The 20,247-nt window shown below is 41.3% G+C and overlaps 2 protein-coding genes across 2 annotated transcripts in view; both read left to right on the top strand.

Annotated features, from left to right (window-relative positions):
- Positions 1-273: 273 nt before the first annotated feature.
- vps25 (vacuolar protein sorting 25 homolog) lies at positions 274-5,264 on the top strand. The gene is made up of 6 exons (XM_074663392.1): positions 274-390; positions 1,837-1,982; positions 2,496-2,549; positions 2,651-2,739; positions 4,242-4,317; positions 4,450-5,264. The coding sequence occupies exons 1-6, from the start codon at positions 344-346 to the stop codon at positions 4,560-4,562; spliced, it is 525 nt and encodes a 174-aa protein (XP_074519493.1). The 5' UTR covers positions 274-343; the 3' UTR covers positions 4,563-5,264.
- Positions 5,265-6,102: 838 nt separating this feature from the next.
- Positions 6,103-20,247, top strand: part of wnk4a (WNK lysine deficient protein kinase 4a) — a 46,811-nt gene continuing 32,666 nt past the window's right edge. Inside the window, exons 1-2 of the mRNA XM_074663281.1 lie at positions 6,103-6,312; positions 6,561-7,232. Coding sequence (XP_074519382.1) covers positions 6,594-7,232 — 639 coding nt within the window. The 5' untranslated portion in view covers positions 6,103-6,312; positions 6,561-6,593. The remainder of the gene's footprint in view (positions 6,313-6,560; positions 7,233-20,247) is intronic.

Here is a 20,247-nt window from a genome sequence, read left to right as displayed (position 1 = left end):
ACAATATTGTAAACATTTACACTTCGAGAGTACATGGTCAAAGGAACATTTCCTTCTGTAGAGAAATCAGCAATGTATATCATTTCTCCCTATCCTCCCCGAGCAAACTAGACAAGTCATTGTCCCTAAGATATTGAATAAAAGGCTCCCAAATGCTGTGAAATAGATCTTGTTTATTTTTCAGAGTGTAAGTGATTTTTTCCAAGGGAAGAAACACTGAAATTTCATGATAGTTTTTTTTATTTTTAATACAGTCAGTGAGTAATTATGTGGTGAGTCGGACTCATTTGGAGGTGGGACGCTTTTCCGGATTCTGTCAGCTGTTAGCACCGCATCCACTGAGATGAGTTTTGAGTGGCCGTGGCAGTATAATTTCCCTCCGTTTTTCACGTGAGTTAACTTTTTATGAAACATTTTTCACCCAAGACTTATATTATTAACCTGTCTTTATTTTTTCTTCTTATACGGAACTAAAGTTAGCTAATTAGCGAACTATCTTCTCGTTAGCAGCCAAATGGCTAATCAAACGGACTGCTAGGGAAGTGATTTACACACCCTGTGTCTGGCTCCTGAAACGGTTGTAACAACTTCACGTTAAAACATTGAGGCTTGACTGTGTGTAGATGTGGATAAATGTGGTTAAATTGTGTCGGTGTGTTCCTGTTTAGTCAGGAAGTTGGTATATCTGTTAGCTATGGTTAGCTGTTCAGATAGCCAACACTTTCTTCACGCTTCTGCGACCAAAACAAAAATATTATTACATCAACTACATTCAGTCAGCGTGACGTATTAAATTGTGACTTAGCAGGATATGTGACCTGATTTGATTTTAGGTTTGTGTTCCAAAAGTCAAGGTATTTATTTATGGGCCAACGCTATTTCTATAGCTGCAACCAACACCCGATGAGAGCAACTCATCCATGTTTGTCTGTAGCTCATCCTCTGGAAAGGGGCGTGTACAGAAGGGCGGCCAGGAGAGGCACTGCCCTGCACCCCCCACACCCCCAAACCCCCAAACCCCCAAAATCTGGTACCCACTTCAGGTGCAACTCAAAAACCTTTGATAAGTTTTTTTTTTTTTTTCCCTAAGAAGAGCTTAAGAAACACTCACAGTCAATGTGAGAAAATGACAGATAATGTGTGGAAAATAGCTGTATATGTAATTCTACATGTAATTCTGCTGCAACCTTTTCTCATCGGAAATATGGGTTAAAATAAATATAAGGACTGAAACAGGACAATAGTTCAGGGAATGCTCCTGCAAATAAAGAAACAGTCTATCTACTTTCTGTAGATGTGGGTGGGTTCCTTTCACATAGCAGATTCATTTGGATTTTCCATCGCCTTATTTTATTTCTTAACCACTGGGGTTACACAATGGCAACAACAGCCTTCACTGTGATTTAAAGATTTTTCACAAGATTTTGGAATCTGACTTAAGAGATTTTCTCACATTTTAGTCACAAGAGAATAAGGGCATTTTACTTCTAACACAAATGTTGGGTGTTAAAGTCTGGCTTATAATTTGAAGCTAAGGCTGTCTGCAGGTCTAATAATGTCAGCTCTACATTTTTGTTTTGCAAGGCAAGTTTATAAATAGCTCAGCAACAATGCAATTCAAAGTGCTTCACAAGTAATTATCGAAAAAGCCAGAATGTTAGCAGAAAAATAAGTTAAAAGAAAACATTTGGTCCAAGCAACAAAAAATATGTTATGACATTTTGAAAGTTGCAGTGTAGAGTTGTCCTTCTTTTTACTCTTTGGTTATAAAAACATGCATGTTTTTGACATTCATAGAGGAGATGTTACATAGTTTGCTCGTCTGTTTGTTTACAGACTACAGCCCAATGTTGACACGAGACAGAAGCAGCTGGCGGCCTGGTGCTCCCTGGCTCTATCCTACTGCCGGCATCACAAACTCTACACCCTGGACGTCATGGAGGCTCAGGAGAGTCCCGTTTTCAACAACAAGAAGATAGAACGTATCCTGATAATTCAGATTTCATCCAAGCTTTTTTCTAATCTTTGTTCAAGCTCATGAAATTATACTTTGAGCAGCAGGATGATAACGTTTAGGATCAGGTTTTCATCTTCATAAACTTTGTGACGGCTGGCATAGATATGAAATCTAAAAGTGAATTTATAGTCCCCCTGATTAATAAATAGAAAGACTATGAGGTCTTGCTCACCCCACTGCACACTTTTCTCTACATAAGCTTGTTTGCTTTAGTTTTATGACTCACAGCCGGCTTATAAACATTACATGTACAAAAAGAAAGTAGGGAGAAAATAATCTTGCAAACAAAAAAGCAAATCATCTCATTATGTTGCATTATTTTTTATCACTATTCAAACTTTCTGAAGAGCTATGATGAAATATTGTTTCAGTTTCCACATTAGCACGCTGAGAGCAGGATGAAACATTTTTTATAACAACACACGGCTTGTTCTCCTGTACATTTTGTGTTTTCTGTTCATCCTTAACTGATTTCCAGGAAAACTGTCGATGGAAGCCATCCAGGTTGTTTTTGAGGAGCTGAGGAAAAAAGGTAAAGTTTGTTCTGTGTTGATGTTTGCTCAGTTTTTCGATTACAGCAGAATTCACATGATGGGCAACAAGTGTTTATCATCATTGTTTGTCTGACTCCAGGGAACCTTGAGTGGTTGGACAAAAACAAGTCTCGTTGTTTAGTCATGTGGAGACGACCGGAGGAATGGGGAAAGCTCATATACCAGTGGGTGAGTCATCAAACTTTAGAGACATACTGTGCTTTCTGTGTACATGTCGGTGCATTAGAGAGGCTGACAGAGGACAAATGGAAAGAATGAAGTGTTCTCTAAAAGCATCAAATAAGAGCTGCATTAGGAGCAGAAAGGCTCAGTGCTGTGAAAGAAAGATCATAGGTTTGTGTTATTAAAGCCTCAGAGATAATCACAGATAAGATCTTAGTGATACAAATTGACATCTGCAGAATCGGAGTGATTTGAATCAAAAGCATTTGTTGATGACACTCATGGCTACTGTTGTCCTGCTGAAACATAATGTAACGTTTATGGGTCCTACGTTCCTCTTAGGAGGGTGTCCTTGATTTTAAAGTGCTTCACTTTGAAAGAAAAGAGAAGAAAAGATAAAACTTTATTCGTCCTGAAGAAGATTGTGATGTCAAGCTGCTCCAATTTTACAGCACAAAATTAGGGTAACACAAAAGAGCATCAAGCATGAATGGAAGATGAAAAAACTTCCGCCAAGGAGTTAATGTTTTTGGGACAGTTTGTTTGTCTGTGAACAACACAACTCAAAAAGTTACCAATGGATCTTGATGAAATTTGCAGGAAATCTTCTAAACGGGATAAGGAAGGAGTGATTACCTTTTGGAGGTGATCTGGATCACCGTCAAGATCCAGGATTTTTTTTAAGGATTCTTTATCATTGTGAGATAGGGACGTTTTCACCATATGTGTATATAACTCCACGATGAATGCGGATTGCTTTGCAAAACAAAACAAGACAAGGTCACCATTATTTCTGACGGATGTCAAAGTACGATCCAGATCCTGGCAATATTCTGGATACTAAGATCCAGAATAAGAAATATGTACTGGGTCAGCATAACTTTCAACTCTGTCAGGAAACAAATTATCGTACAAACCTGCAACTAACACCAAATTGCAGCAGACAGTCAGCTGAAAGGGAGTATAACATTAAAGTAGGGCTAAAGTGTTGGTGACAATCAGTTGAATGTGGTATTGTACACGGCAGTTTAGTGGGAGAATATTGCACAGCCTAACGGACATCCTAATGTGGGAAATTGCCTTGCACTTCAGACATTCAAACATACAGGGTTTTCTTAAGCCTTTTTGTTAATTAAGAAAAAAAAAAAGAAAGAAAGACAAGGAGCGGACGAAAAAGTGGAAATTGTTACAAAATGAGGAGTAGATATCAAAGGTTTTTTTTAAACTAATTTAAGAGGAGAACTCATCAATGCTTCTCTCAAATATATACACAAATGCAATGTGATTAAAAACTTTGACAGCTACTGAGTGCTAAGAACAGATCTGACTAAGATATCTCATCAACTGCCTTCATAACATATATGTATTTTTTTATTTTAAAAGAGATTTAGTTCAGGTGTTGATATTTAGGGATAATCTCTGCAAGATTTAAATGCTGTCAGAGTAAAGTAGTTCTGATGTTCGACCTTTCCTGACCCAACTTTTGTTCTGTTTCGTTGGAATTTTAGGTTTCCAAAAACGGGATGGTCAACTCAGTGTTTACACTTTACGAATTATCCAACGGTGATGACACACAAGGTGAAGGTAAGATACAATTGAAACATGTCAATTTCCTTTAAATCTCTGAATTTTACCGTTGAAATTTCCGATCAAAGTTTAAATCAAGCATCAAGCTTTTCATGTGGATTATTTTAACAGCACTCTTTGTCTCTGCAGAGTTCCACGGTTTAGAAGACTGGATGCTACTGCGCTCACTCCAGGCTCTACAAACCGAAGGCAAAGCGGAGATCTTCTCCATGGATGACGGGAAGGGTGTCAAATTCTTCTGAAACGGTGCTGGAATCACACACACTCTATCTGGGAGCCATCATACTCGACCTTAACAGGGAAATTTTTAAGGTTTAGCCGCCTGAGGCTACACAAGGTGAACCTGAACACCCAGCCGAGGATGCTGGTCCTGTGTTGTTGTTGCCTTTTGGTTTGCCCGAGTTCAAAGCCTTTTTATCAAACAGAAAGTTTATCATTTGTATGTGTAAGGGGTAAAAAAAGAGCATTTAAAAGGCAGCGTGCTTCAAGCTGTCAATATTTGAAAATGCAATGAGTCTATCAGGGGAGTAAACATGATCGTTTCTGGATTCTCTGGGGGGAGTCTCCCCCAGCAGCTGTAACCTTACTTTCTTAACTGTAAATACGACTAGTTTTATCCTGTTAACACATTCCCTCGGTGTGATTAGCTCTGGACTTGTTGCTCGGCTGACGTTCCTCCTCCAAACAAAGCATCCCAAAGAAATCCCAGAATGCAACACCAGGGGGACTTTTTATTTACAGCATAAATGCTTCCAAAAGAGGAACACCACAGGGAGTCGGACCATCGATCCTCAACTCAGCTGAGTTTAATAAAAGTGGACTTCATGTACAGATTGCTGTCATCCTATCGTTGTGCAGTAGCTACTGTGACACTCCTGTTTCTCTCTCTCTCTGAATATCCAACTTTCTTTTTCATATCCTGTAGGAAAATAAACTAGAAATTTGCTACACTTGATTGTTTTTGTTCCTCTGAAGGTCTGTAACACTCTTGAATCGTGTCAGTTGTTGTGTCTGATAATGTCAGCAGCGCCTGCTGAGTGGAGACGTGCAGAGTGGCTCCACAGTGATGGAGATGTTTTCATGCTCTACTTTCTGCCTGCAGCTGTACTGGATGTCTTCATACATCAGAAAAGTCCTCTCACATCATGTGCTCGATACAGCTCCAGGGAATCCTGTGTGTGGTTCCTGATAAGGCTCAGTGTGCGCTGTGTGAGGACAGGTGGGGCTCGGCAGAGTGGCCTTGTCTGATAAAGGTGTCATGTTTCAGAAGCTGGTTCGAGCAGCGGTGTGGCGCCCCCTGCAGGTTAGTCTTGCACACTGCGTAAGGGTTCGATAGAGGTGGCATATCTCCGTCATTCAGATGATCAAATGACGGCAAGCGGCGAGCAACCTGCGGAGATGTGACTCATCAGAAGGGACTGAATTCAGAGAAACGAGAGAGGTCGCGCTGGTTAATGAGGTGCCAATATACAGAGAGGATATCCTGTTCGCCTGCAGGAAAAAAACTTGTTTGGCACTTTTCCATAACTTTAACAAGAAATCTACAAAACGTTTAAATCCTTTGTAAAATAAAAATGAAAATAAAATTAACTCAGCGTAGGATTCACGGAACGTTTTGGACACCAGTTACGCGTGAATAGTTAAAAATAAACAGAAATCACTTTATTGAACAGTTAAGGTTTTAAAGTCTCCAGGTTTGCAAACTTTTCTTGGACAGTGCTCCATAATTAACCCCCCTGGTTTCTCTCATTCGCGCGTCAAAGCAGCGAGGGGCGGAGTCGGGAGCGCGTACCCGGAGCGCACAGGACGCACAGCCCTCCTGAGCGCTGTTGATATAGGCAGCGCTGTCCTTTCAGCGGAGGTTATGGCTGAGGACTTAGTGAAGGGAAAAGGAAGACTTCTCGGATCATTTGATGGGAATTGTGCACTAGATTTAGCGTGGATGAGCGCAGTGCGTTTATGAATTGTGTTTTTACGCAGCAGCAGCAATGAGTAAGTTCAATTTTTATAACTTTTTGTGCTTTTCAGGAACTAAAACATGGCTTTAAAGGTTGATTTCTGCTACAGGTAAAGTCGAGGAACACCGTGTAGAAATGCATGTTTAACCCAGTCTTGTTAGTGATGTTATAAACCTGTTGGTTTGCGATTTACCTGCTGCTGACTTCACTGACATCATGGAAAAGTAACTATGAAGTTACAGTAACGGTACTCTACTGATTCTGTTACGTTTCTTCATCTAGGATCCTAATCAAGAAGGTTTTGAAGCTGCTACAATGTCGCACGCACAGGTTGAGATACCAGGACGCGGTTTCCCAGGCCTCCCTTTGGATATGAGCGAGGACTGCTTATCCCGGGTGCCATCCGTGCTGAGGACGCACGGTTTGGGCGCACGGAGGAACTCTTATGGGCTGCAGAAAATCAGCATGGATATCGACTCGCCTCTGTACAGCGGCGCCCTCTCCAAAGCCCTGTCCTGGTCTGCTGAGAACATTTTATCTCTGCCGTTGTCTGAATCCAGAGCAGAGGATGAGAAAACTGACGACTCTCCAGCGTCTCCGTCCCCAGTCTCCAGCCCGGGCACCAGCTCCAACACTCCCCCCTGCAGCCAGGAGCCAGACACCGGGTCCCTCAGTGGGAACTGGGACTCAGTGCAGAGATCCAACGTCCAGGACGTGAGTTCGGAGTCTGAGAATGAGCTCCAAAACAAGCAGAACAAGATCCTGTCTCGCATCACGTTTGATACTCAGTGGGAGCAGGAGGAGAAGGAGGATGTGGAGACCAAAGCTGTGGCGACGTCTCCTGATGGAAGATACCTGAAATTCAACATAGAGATCGGGAGAGGGTCTTTCAAGACGGTTTATAAAGGGCTGGACACAGAGACGACAGTGGAGGTGGCATGGTGTGAGCTACAGGTAGGACATGCTTACTTATATGTCACTGTAGAATCTTAAATCTCACTTTGAAGTTGAAAAACTTGATTAAACCAATGGAAATGTGTCAAAAGTGGTCATCTGACATATAGGACAGGATATTTTGGGAGCATTTCTACACCAAAGTTGCTCCAGAGATCTCGAGTTTCTCTTCCTTTCCTTCAAACCTCTGTCATATCTGCATGTGCTGATAGTTTCCCTGCTCCACTCAGCTCCTAGACTCCTCTGAGGCCTGCAGAGTAGATGTGCAGCAGCTAATCTTTTGATTATTATTTCTTGTTGACCTTGAGTCGGGCTGTGTCAGGCCCGTTCTTGGTAACACAGGTCATCCTGTCAGCAGCCAGCTCCTCCTGAACCACTCTGCCTGCCTGTGTGCCGTGATCCCCTCTAATCTCTGTTTTCATTAACAACCGGTGACACCAAGGCGAGCTCTCTGAACGCCTCACGTGCAAGACCGGACAGGCTAAAGGTCATTTATAGCCAGCTTTCATAAGCCATGATCACTATTCCTGAGTGGTTATCGTCCAATTTATGCTTTGGTATCGTTTCATCTTACAGAACGAGACAAAGAGATCAAGTGCAGATCATGTGCCGCTCATGTGTTTTATGTAAACACCTAAAGTAAACCTTTCTTTTTCTGTCCAGTCATGAAAAAGTGTCCTCTCTGCTTGGCATGAAGGCACCAAACAGCCTGGGCCACATCTGCCACCGTTACAGCTCAATGGCACAGTTGAGGAATTAAAGATTTAACTCCATCCTTGCTTTGATGTTGCGTGCAATGTGAGTGTAGGTGCCAGTGTCTGGAAGCTTCTGAGTCGTCTTAGGTGTGAAGTTGTGCCCTCCTACTTTCTAAACCTGGAAACCGACTGTGCCACTGACATGGGACACAAGACACGGTCCTGTTTAATCCCATTTGTCCTCATCAGCTCATTTTCAGACCCTTAACCAGGAATTTTAACTTTACACACACTTGTCTGCACTAGATTTACAAGCTATTTGATATTTATCACACTCTACTACCTGGATGTAAACAAGCACACATGATGGGAAGCATCTTTTGGTGCTACCTCTCAGGGGAATTGTTCCACAAATACTTTTCCACTTGTTGCATAAATAGTTATCCAATATCCCTCAAGGTAGTGGAAGTATTTTAAAAATTGAGCACACAGAGGCAGTCTTTGTCAGGAGGCAGTGGCACAAAGACAGTCAGGGATTATTCATGCAGGCTGAAGAGAAGCTGCCCTCAAGGCTCAAGCTCCAGCAGAAGCAGCAGCAGCAGCAGGTTGGGACTTCCTCCTCAAGAGGCCACCTGTCAGTTCACTCAACAGGTGTCTGCTTCAAGGAGGGAGACACAGAGACACTCCCAGGCTTTCAGGGGCACAGATGTTCCCTTTACCTGCTTTGTAGTGGATGTTTTAAACCCTGGAGTTAAACCCCAGCAGGGGGTCTCTCTGTGTTTGTGCTCTGACTTTAAAAGCTACCTTTGCTGCTAACTTCTGTGGCGTGAAAGGTGCTTGGGCTCTGCGCCAGTGTGCCGTATTGGAAACAAGCATGCTTTTTCATCTCTGTAGTGGAGACATGGGCCCAGTTAAGCTGCTTTAATCTCCGCTAATGAGCTTAAAGGTGGCCGTTGTTGATATGGTTACTGTTGTGATAAGTTAACCTCAAAGTCTCGGCTGCGGCTGCATTTATTAAGCAAAATCAGTGCTCAGTCTCGCCCCATGTGCCCCATACTGCTGAACCGGAAACAAAAGCAGGCTGTTGGTGGTTAAACACACTCTCCTCTGTAATGTTGACAGAGCAGCAGCTGAAGGTGCGTCATTACAAGTCAGGTAGAAATGCTTTAAGCCCTTTTAACTATGTATTACACAGCCTGAGCTGTAATCTGCAGGCCGGGAGGTTCAGCTCTACAGATTGGAGAGGCATCTGCTTCACCTGATTCACCCTCCCACAGGACAGCAGCTGATTCTCTGATCATATTTTACCATCTCACTTCATTGTCGGAGCGGTTACACCGAACACAGGTCTGTCCGGGCGGTGTCCGGTGGAACGTTTTGTGCTGGAACACAAAAAGTAAACAATGCGTTTGGATTCTTCCATGACATGTAACACCAAAGCTCAGCCTGTTTAGAATAATAAGACCAGGCTCGTGTCACTGCTCATGAAGACTGGCTGCTAATAATACAACAGAGCAGTGAGCACTTAGTGGAAACAGGGCTCCTCTGAGCTTAAATTAGCCAGATAAACAAGGGATAAAAGAGGAACAGAGACAAATAAACTGTAAACAAACCTGATTAAATCTTAAACTATTATTAGCCCTAGCGATTATCGGGTCTAATTTGGCATTTGGCTGATCATCTGTATTGGCATTTTATCTCACCAGTCGCTGCTAAAATGTGTAAATAACAGTGTGCTACTTTGGCTGAGCTACAGGTGTGTCTGTTCCTCTCACTCACCTTACCTAACCCATCTTACCTAATGTCATACTAACACTAACTGCTACTGAGGCGAGAAATCTGAGCTTTTAAAGGTGTGTGGTTTTCAGAAACTTTAACTTTATTGTTGTTTCATGAATGCGTCTGTCATTGATGGTGATAAAGTTGCTTTGTTTTCAAAATGCAGGGCATATTCTTCATATTTACAGAAAGATTTTGATTTTAATATAAAGGCAGATTGTTCCAAATATCAGTTATCGGTCTCATTAACTCATAATTGTTGGTATTGGTTCACAATTTGGGGAAATTTAGGTTCGGAAATATACGAAATTTTCTGTGTTTTGTTGCCATTATGGTCAAAAAAAATTTAAAAATTCCTGCAAAATTTTGGCTCTGAACTTAAGATTTATTTTTTATTCCTTTGACTTGATTAGAAAAAAATGCATTAGACATGTTTGCTTATACCAAACCAAAACTTTTAATCTTATACATGTATATGACTAGGTAAATGAGGTGATGTAAATTCCCCAAATTACCCATGAAAAGTTTCCAATTTTGAAAATTCCTTGTATTTTGGTACTCCAGTATTGGTATCAGTTATGGATACACTTATCGACCACAATATGACAATGTCAGTTGACAACATATTTACGTAGCACCCTTAAAAAACATGGGTTTACAAAGTGCTTAACAAGAAAAGCTCTCAAATACAGACACCAAACACGCAAGAGAGACAAATCTTCAAACTCAAAATATTTTTTTTCAAGCACTTTAGGGTTTAGCTAAATGAAATTGTAATACTTTTTCATATTAAATGCACTTTGAATGTGCAGCTATTTGCAGATGCATGTATTCATTTATCGTCCCATGACTTTTAAAATTATTAAAAAGCCCTGGAAAATGATTAGATATTAGAAATTTATTGCACATGTAATGCTATTGCACCACAAGCTAGGTTAGTTGTGTGAATTCAATTTTTCCATCGAGTACAAATAAAGTTTTTGGATTTGAATGTGGCTTTTGAAACTGTTGTATAAATGCAATATCACATGCTTAATTTGTAGTAATGTGCAAAAAATTAGCATGCACTGATTGTTATAGTTATAGTTCATCTTTATTTCATTCAGATTGTTATAAAAAAATAAACTCATGCAATATAAATATTAAAAAATACGTCTGAAATGAATGAAAAGAAGCAGAAAGAAGAAAAATCTTGTTGCATCTGCCCCCTTCTCTTACAAAACGTTAACTAAACACTTGATGAAAAAACACACAAAAGAAGTAATGCTATTTGGCTAGCATGCTTATTAACCTTCCATTGGATCATTCTTGGAGCAAAATGGAAAGCAAAACGATTTGCAAACATAGAACTAAAATTCCACTGACACAAAAAAAAATAGATAAATAAAATGTCTTCTACAAGTCTGGAATCCCTTGACACTGACTTTGCCTTGGTTTAATATTTTATCCTCATTTAATTCCTGACTAATTGTCCCATTAAAAGCAACGTGCTGACCTCTACATTTAAACTTCCCACTTGTAGCACACAGCAGCAAAGAGAAACAGATTAATTATAGCACATATTAAACTTTTATGTGTTTTTAAAAAAGAAAGGCTTCCACTAAAAAGTGCTCTGACATCTAACAAGCCACACAAGGGGTGCATTAACTTTTACACCTTGGTATGTCAGGATCAGCAGAAAACCCACTCAGCCAGTGTTTATTCATCAAGGAATCAGCTAATTGGTAACAGTAGGCGCTGATGTATTTTTAAAATGCACTCAAGCTCGTCTAGGATTAAACACGCAGCCCTCATAAAGATATCTCTGCAAACACAGGTGACTGTGGTGGAGAAGCACGTGCTGCTCATGTAGAGCGTGACGCTGTGAGGGTGTGTGTGCTAGTTTTTGGTCCAAAACGAAGAGAAAATAAGTGTCCAAATATCTGCAGCAGGAAACAGCTGGAAGCTGCCCTTAAAAAAGATCAGGGATTGTGCAACCGATGCCCTTTAAGAGGGCTCACCCAAAAAGGATCTATGCCTCAGTGCTTTCATTCCTGTTGGTTACTCAGTAGCTACAGTGCTGCTGCATTTAGCTGGACAGAAACAGGGGTTTCTGTGCAGGCGACTTACAGCAGGTTGTAAACTTTACCTCACTGTGGATGAATGGAAGCAGCAGGGGAGCGCCATCCATTTTTTATTGTGTCTGCATGTCCTTCAGAGCAGGTTTATGTTGCCTATACAGCACCTGAGTCACCTGTGAGGCAGTGGGAGGTGAGGGTTGCCAGGTAGCTGCCACCTGGGATGTTTCTGAGCTCTTCTGGAAACAGCTCCAAACTTAAACCTGCTGGTCTATAAAACTCCAATCTCTCTATACATTTGATCCACTACACTACAAAACTAAAAATCTATTTATGCATAAATTATTCAGAAATAATTTACCTGATTTTTTTTAGAGGACGTTGCAGCTGAATGACTCTTCTGTTTATTTCTTTTGCATCTGAATGGATAAAAACAAGACATACAAGACAACTATCACCTTTATCAACTCGTGCATAATTCATCTCTATTTATTTCTCTGTCGTGTTTTTGTTGGCATGGTTATGGAACAAAAACCTGGCCCTGTTTTCATAGAACTCAGAGGAAAGGTGAAGCTCAGGCCAAGAAGAATCCATTAAATTTTGGACTCAGTCCAGCTCAATATAATTTAATAAACTTGTGTGTTGGAGCTCTGAGCTTCAGCACAGTTCGTTTTAACATTTTGTGTGTTCTGACAGCAGGTTAACTCTGCTGGTTTTTGCTCTTGCCACTGTGATTACAGTTTTCTGCACATTGGTCAGGGTGGAAGTGAAAGTGGATTGTATTTGTGTGATACCTCTCCTCTGTCTCATAGAATAGAATAAAATAGAATAGAATCGAATAGAATAGAATGTACTTAATCTTGAAAGGGAAACTCAATCACAGCAGAAATACAAGAAAGTTTATGGTGCAAAAAAATCCAAGAATATATGAATAGAATAATATAAGTGTCAGCTAGAAAACATGCCCATCAGAGATGACAGCTTGGCCATCATTCGCCAGTCTGCTCACAACAGGTGAAATCCTTCCAGTGTCGCTTTTGTGTCAGGTATTAGCTCCATTAGCCACGTCTTTGAGTAGCATGATGCTGCCCTGCTGGTATTCCCTCTGGTGCTAGGTTAGCATTGCTACCTCCTCCATCTTACTGGAGATAGCTCTCATATTCTCCTTAATGGAAGGAAAGGTCAATGACATCTCTTCTTAGAAAACTGCAGTACCAGCACACCATCCTCGCCTCTGTCTCCTCAGCTCATGGAGAACATCAGGCCTAGCACAGATTAGCATCGACATGCTACAGGCTGCTAATAGCTGAAATCTTGTGTGTAAACAATGTAACCTTGGTTACACATAGGATCTCTGGACATGCAGAAACAAAAAAAATGTAAAAACACAGCTGCAAACATAACCAGACAGTTTCACACACTCTTCTTATATTACAATAGCATGGCTCAGTAGTAGAGGAGTCCACTATAAGCTGAGATTTTTGCCACTAGAAACTGTACTTGAATCATCAAATTCAATGTTTTGTCATTGAATTAATTTGCTTTCAAACTGTATTTAACCCACTTGAAAATTCAGCATCCACAAGGAGGCATACCTTACGTGTGTAGATGACATTAATGGTCATGCCATGCTAAACTGAAATTTCTTTTTGTATTTTTGAATCAAAGGGACATAGCAAGTTGAGTTTTTAAAGAGGCCATACAATTACAAAACACTAAGTTTAACTCAGATCATGCTTTTTAAATTCAATACAACAATTCAAATTCAGTTTCTGGTGACACTAATCTTAGTCCATAGTCCACGTATTAAATTTGTCCCCATTGAAGAAAATTTGGCGCACCATTAAGGAAAAATCATTTTCTAAGACCGGTGTCGTGCTTGGTTTCAGGTGGCCAGAGGACACAAAGTTACTTAAGGACAAAAGGGGGTCGAGGGGGTTTCTAGATTAACATCTCCCCTGCTGGTGTGAGATTTGGGGCCATTATTGTGTTGAGCAGCAGGCTTCACGTTCCAGCACGCATTTCTCAGCTGGTGTAATAGCAGCAGATTAAATCGAGGCAGTAAAACGTTATTAGGTTAAACACAGAAGCATAAATCGAGTTTTGGCACTGACTGTTAAACTCAGAAGCATCTCTCTCCTTCTCGCCCCTGGGCCTCATACAAACCTCGCTGTGTAACCTTTATCTGAATGTGGCTAGTGTTCGGTGACATAACACAAGCTGTGGGCTTCCTATCAGTTCTTCTGTAGCCAACATCAACACTGTCTCTCCTCGCAGGGCCCACGCTCCAGACAGACCCGGCTTATCAGGGGCTGCAGTGTCCTCTGAGGAGAGAAGGGGCCCAAAAAGATAGTGTACACTCACACATGGCAAGTTTTTGTTTGTGTGCATCAAGCTGCAGAGGAAAGCTGTACTACTTTTTACCTGTACGGTCGAACCTGTCCTGGACTGAGTGTACCGAGCAGTCTGCTTGTGCCAAACAGCTCTGAAACTAGATAACAGTGTGTATCAGGGGCAGCTGTGATGGAGTGTTAGCAGGGTGGATGCTGTAGGTACAAGTTGAGGCAGTTTGTGACTGTGTGTGCAAGAGCCTCGGGCTTTTAGGGGTGTTTGTGAGCTCAGTGGGAAATGTTTTTCTGTGCCTTAGAGCTGGGGATTAGCCCCTGTCACACATGCACTCTTAAAAATGTCCCTATAGCTACGTTCTCATGGAGCACTAATGGGATAGAATCCAACAGAATAGACTAGAAAATACTTTTTTTTAGCCCAGAGGGGAAATTCAGGAGTCACAGCGCCAATCAAAAAAAAAAAAGTAAGAAAGTGTATAGAAAGTGCAGAAAGGTCCATAAGAAAATAGATGATGACAGCTTGTCCATCATTGTCCAGTTCAGCCAGCCTCCACCTCCACAGGGCCCAGGACTGAGCTTCTTCAGCAGTCTGTTCAGTCTCTGTCTCCTGTTCTTCCAATGTAGCGTTGGTATCTGGTGTTAGCTCCGTTAGCCATGTCTGTGAATAGCATGATGCTACTCTTCCTTCTAGCATTCTCTCTGTTGCTGGGTTAGCACGGCTAGCTCATCCATCTTATTGGAAATAGATCTTCCGTTCCCAATAACGATGGATGGAAGGACAGGTTGATGTCATCACTTCTTAGCTCACACCTGAGAACCAGCACGTCATCCTCACCTTGTGGGAAACATCAGGCCTTGCACCAGTTAGCATTGACATGCTACAAGCTGCTAACAGCTGATTTCATATGTAAACAATGCAGCCATGGTTACATGTAGGATCTCCAGACAAATAGATAAAGAGACATTGTGTCCATTTAGTCGGCGCCTAGCAACAACGTTTTTTAATAGTCAGAGTTGTTGTACTTTGCATTACACCTGGAGCGCCATGAAGCTCTGCCAGCCTCAAAGTGGGAACACTACGAGGAAAATCTGATCTGAAACTGGTTTCCATACCTAAGATATAATCACTGAGCTGTTAGACTTTAAATGTTTTAATGTTCTGTTGGCTCCGTCTCCGGCTGACTCACTGCTTTTATTAGTCTCTCTCTGTACATCGATTCCTCTGATCGCTCTGGGCGTGATGGAAGTTTTCCCGTCAGAGAAGTTCTGGTGACCTATATTTTATACAACCACCATCTCTGCTTCATGTCTTTAAAATATGCAGCTCGATGGAAAGCTTGTTACGTGGCACACGGCTTTAGAGATCATTTTATAACATCAATATCCATTTGTTTGAAGGGATCTGCGTGATTACGGTTATCATATCTGTTTTAGAGGAACATGCGTGCGGTAAATTCTGTAAATCCATCTCATCTGAGTATTTATAGCTCAGCTCATCCTCCTTTGATTGTCAATGCGCAACAAAAGTATTTTACATAACAATGAGACATCTGAGCCTTTGTTCAGAATCTAATAATAGCATTCGTGCAGGTTAATTGCGTGTCACAGTCTGTGAGATTAAACTATAAAAAGCTTGGCCACAATCTGTGTCAGACAGGAAGATACTGACGTAAGCTTCCTGCTGCCCTGAAAGAGAACGTCCACACTTTTAATGTCAGCTTCTCTTGTTTTTCAATCAGTTAATTGACTTAATGTTTCAGCACATGCTTCTGAACTTTCCCCCTCATACGAAACAGTGTTGTTATTGACGCTGTGATGTGCGTTCCTTTAGGGGTGAAAACACGTGGTCGACCAGCACTTCTCTGCCCCGCAGGGTCCCGAGTCCTACTTCCTAAACAAACCAGTTTTAAAAGCTGTTGCGGCTTTGGGGCCAGGGGGAAACGCTGCCCGGTGGGGTAACCTCTGGTCATTTCTGAACTGACCATGTGTGCCGGAGCGTGCAGGATGAAGGTGTCGGGGGTGTAAAAGTGCACTGAGTCGCCATGGATGAATCAGCCATTGGTGTGCAGTAATGACTCTACCTGTTTGGCGTCTGGGAGCTGGTGATACCCATCAACAAACACGTGTACGGTGTTTTCTCAGTCAACAGAAATAATTGGTTTGCTTCCCTCGTAGATCTGACCTTTGCTATCTCGGTTTAGATTTATTCCTGACTCCTGTGAATCTAAGGATATCACACATTTTACCTCCTCATCAGAAAACCGTCAGGAGATGATTCATAAATCTTTCATGTTGTTTCTTTACCCCTGATCAGAGCCAGCCGTTGCATGCCACCTCTGAGGATACTAAAACTGTATCCGGTCCAGGATGTGAGAGGCACCTGATAGCATGTCGTTGTTAGTGAGTGTAACAGTACGCTGCAGCAGCCCTCACAGCTGAAGTGGAGCACAAATAAACAAGTTACCAAACGCTCACTTTCCACATGTGACGCACGCTCCACGCTACGCTTCACTTTTCCCAAAAAACAGATAGAAAATAAACCAGAAGCGAATAAAAGAATGATGGAAAATGAAGAAAACTCTGTTTTATTCCCTCAGCTTCATGAAAAATAATATTAAAAAATGCTCTGGAATGAAAGCGCACGTTTCCTGCATGCTGAGCCCGAGGTTATAACAACTTCAAACGGCTGAGCTCCTACGCTCTCCTGCTCAAATCCCTGTCAAATACCAGCTCCCTACAATGCTTAACATATTGTTCTGATATGAGGAACAGATGTTTGGAGGTTTCAGCATCTGGACAGTTCAAACTTTAATGTTTGTACTTGTATTTTCCAACCTGAGAGAGGAGATACGGTTGATTTTAGAGGCCCAAGATGGTAGCAATTTTCTAAATCATGTTAAAGTAACGTGGAATTAGCGAAAGAGCAAATGTTTGGGATCCTTTAGCTACTTTAGACTTGTTGTTTTACACTTCTGTTGGGAAAAGTCTTCATATGTGACACACATACTGTATAAACAATAAAAACAAGTATGTGCAAACACTGTTAGTGGCGCCAGAAGCTCTCAGGAATCCGCCCAGGAGGGACATACCTTTAAAACTCGTCAGATGCGTATTGTCAGGGATGAGTTGAGGCCTGTAGTCTGTACCATAACTCAAATGATAATTACTGTAACTGTTTTAAAGGAACGATGGTAATTGTTTTATCAGTTGGGTTTCATGTGGTTGAAACAGAAGCTGTTTCATAAGCCTGCTGTTAAAAACCTGAGAGGTTTGGAATAATGATGAACATGATGCTAAAAATGTACTTAAAGCATGCAAAGATGTAGGACTGTTTGATTCCTGCAGCAGGAAGTGATCAGAGAAGCATGTTAAAGTGAAGATGTCCGTGCACATGATTGTTCGTGACCCCCACTTTGTCCTGAACCTGTTGACTCAGTTTAATCAGGTTTAACAGCCCACTGCTTCCACTTCTTCAGACGACGTGACTGTGACGCAGGACGACAGGCTGTTTAGTCCGCTGTGCACTTGACACACTGTTTTTACACCTGCTGATTATTTGTGAGAGAATCTCATGTTAACATCACTTTAATATTGAATTCTTGCACAGCTTAAATTCAGGGTTTCCTCTTAGATCTTCAGGGGCCCTGTTGCTAAACTCACATGTTACCTGAGAAGTCTTTTGACCCTACACATGAGCAGGTTAAACAGCAGTTTTGGGATGTTTAAAGAAACAAATACATGAAATATATATAGAGGGGAAATACCTGAAGTGACAGGAGAATGTGCTCAGTGACAATTTTGCAAAATATTTGCACAATGGCGATAACTTTCTCTCAACACAGATAAGATCGAGGCATGTTAGGACATTTTTAAAGCTAACCAAATGTATACTATGAGAGAAATTAACCTGGTAAGTGGTATTTTAGCCATCTGTGTGGATTAGAAGAATCATGTATTTTATTTTATTTTTTATTTTTTTATTTATTTTTTTTGTAAAGTGGGCAAAGTCAGAAGGAACCAATCCCAGACTGTCAGATTGAGATTAAAATAAATATATTACTAATATATTTATATGATTTAAGGCCCTTAATTTCCTGGGTTTCAATTGTGACATGATCCTTTTTTTTTTTTTCTTTTTTTTTTTTTTTTCATTTTTCCGCTGCGCAGCAATTTTTACACAGAGTAACGTGATATCAAAGATTAGTGTTCTTATAATTTGCAGTCCTCAGTTTTCAGTTTTTACAAATTTTAAACTGTATACAGCCTGTGGGAGACAATCTGTGAGAGAGATACATGTGACATAGAATGAAAAATGCAGAGATTAGAAACAAAATGCTAAAAATGCTAAAAAATTAGAAAAAAAAAACATAAAAAAAACATTAAAAAACACTGACAACTGTGACATGATCTCTTAACCTTGTAAGACTTTAAACTCTCATCCTTTGTTTCCCCTCACGTGATCTCAAACATATTTTTGAGACAGCATGTAGGTCATTTTTAGTTGACACACTATCACTAAACTAAAACATGCCATCGTGTTTCTCACAGCCCTTGTGTTGTCTGAGCTGTTTTGAGTATTTGTTGAGGACAAACGTTTGACTTGACGTCTCCTTCAGGCATCTTGTGATCCTTCTGCGGTCGGATGGGTTTGCTGAAGAATACAACGTGTTTGTTTCTTCCTTCTTTCTCCTGAACCACCAGTGGACTCTTTTTAAAGCTCTCAGGCCTCTCTGATAAGATTGGAGGAAGACGTCCTCTTGTCCTCTTGCTTTATATTTAACTTCGACCTGAGATGCCTCAGAGGTCGGCTGAGAGGTGTTAGAGACATTGGTGATAAATCTGTGATGATTCCCGCCTTGTTGACTGCGTTCACTTTAAAGCCACTGCAGTTTACAACTTATTAGACATCAACAAGCAGCTTTGTCATTTACCTCAATCTACCTTAAAAGAGGCAAAACACGACAATGCAGAGCTGTTACGTAAGAGCGAGGAAGACTTGTATGGCTAGTAGCGTGCAAGGAAAAGTTAGCGGTTACTATAATTGCGCAATGCAAATCTCAGTTTGAAAGGCGGGAGGATTATTTAAGAAAAGTGGGTCTTAAAGGACTGTAGGAGAAGAGTTTATAGAAGAATTTCATGAGCTTTAAGTGCGTTTTAAAAGCAAACAGTGGGCATGTTGTGAGATGTTTGGAACAACGGAGTAAAGACAGAGCTTTTAGAGGAATCCTGATCTTTATGTGTGAAGCAATATCCCAACCAAAGGGAGATGTGAGCTTATGTAAATGATGTTGTAATGTTACAACGAGACCAGGCAAGTGCAGCAGCAGATCTCAGGTCGTCAGATGTTTGTTTGTAGGACTTCAGTATCAGTCAGACTTTTATAACATCCAGAAAAAAGCTCAAAGCCTAATGGAAAACTCTTTTAAAGGCCTCTTTTCTCCTCTGACGCACCTCACATAGCGTAATCCTGCATCTAGGTCTCTCTACCCGTGCAGTTAATTAGCCGGGCGCCACGAGTCAAGAGGTCAGCTAGCCAGAGTGAGAGCAGCAGTCAGAGTCCTCAATCCTTATGAGATTAATGGCTCACCTCTCTCTGGCCGCTCCATTTACAGAACATGTCAGCTTTTCCCCGGAAAGAGCACAGTGCCGCCTCAGTTCTCACCTGCAAACATCTAAATGCATCACTGTACCGGAGCGAGGGCCTACGTGCGTGTTTGTGAAATGTGTGTGTCAGTCAAACTCAGGGAGGAGTGAGGTCAGACTGTTTTATTTTCTCCTCCTTTGCTTCTGACCTCAATCCTAAATCTTGGCAGGGTCCTTCTCACGTCCTCTCAGGGACAGGAGTTTGGCCCTGTCCAGTCTCTTCTGTCATTAGAGGTCTCTGTGAACTCTGGTCTGTATCTTCAGGGCTCCTCTGTTCTCATCTGCAGCTCAAGAGTTATGGCCTGTTAACAGCATGTTCAATGAGGAGGTAATGACAAGAAGAACTACCTTTACGGTCCTGAAAAGGTTCAAACAGAGGTTAGGGAAGTCTCTACCTATCACAACATGATCTCCGTCTTCTTTTCCCAACTGCAGTTTGCAATGAAAAATACTCTTCTTGATTGAAACTATCCCATATTTACCTCCACCACCA

Source organism: Halichoeres trimaculatus, unplaced genomic scaffold, assembly GCF_033239565.1.
Source record: "Halichoeres trimaculatus isolate MK-OKI-2021-1 unplaced genomic scaffold, fHalTri1.1 fHalTri1_scaffold_23, whole genome shotgun sequence".
NCBI lineage: Eukaryota > Metazoa > Chordata > Actinopteri > Labriformes > Labridae > Halichoeres > Halichoeres trimaculatus.
Note: the sequence above shows the minus strand (reverse complement) of the source record. Positions and strands in the feature narration are given on the sequence as shown.

Coding starts and splice junctions, on each gene's coding strand:
- vps25 (XM_074663392.1), top strand. CDS start 344: ATGAGTTTTGAGTGGCCGTGGCAGTATAATTTCCCTCCGTTTTTCAC. Junction 1,983..2,495: donor CAACAACAAGAAGATAGAAC/GTATCCTGATAA, acceptor ACTGATTTCCAG/GAAAACTGTCGATGGAAGCC. Junction 2,740..4,241: donor GAAAGCTCATATACCAGTGG/GTGAGTCATCAA, acceptor TTGGAATTTTAG/GTTTCCAAAAACGGGATGGT.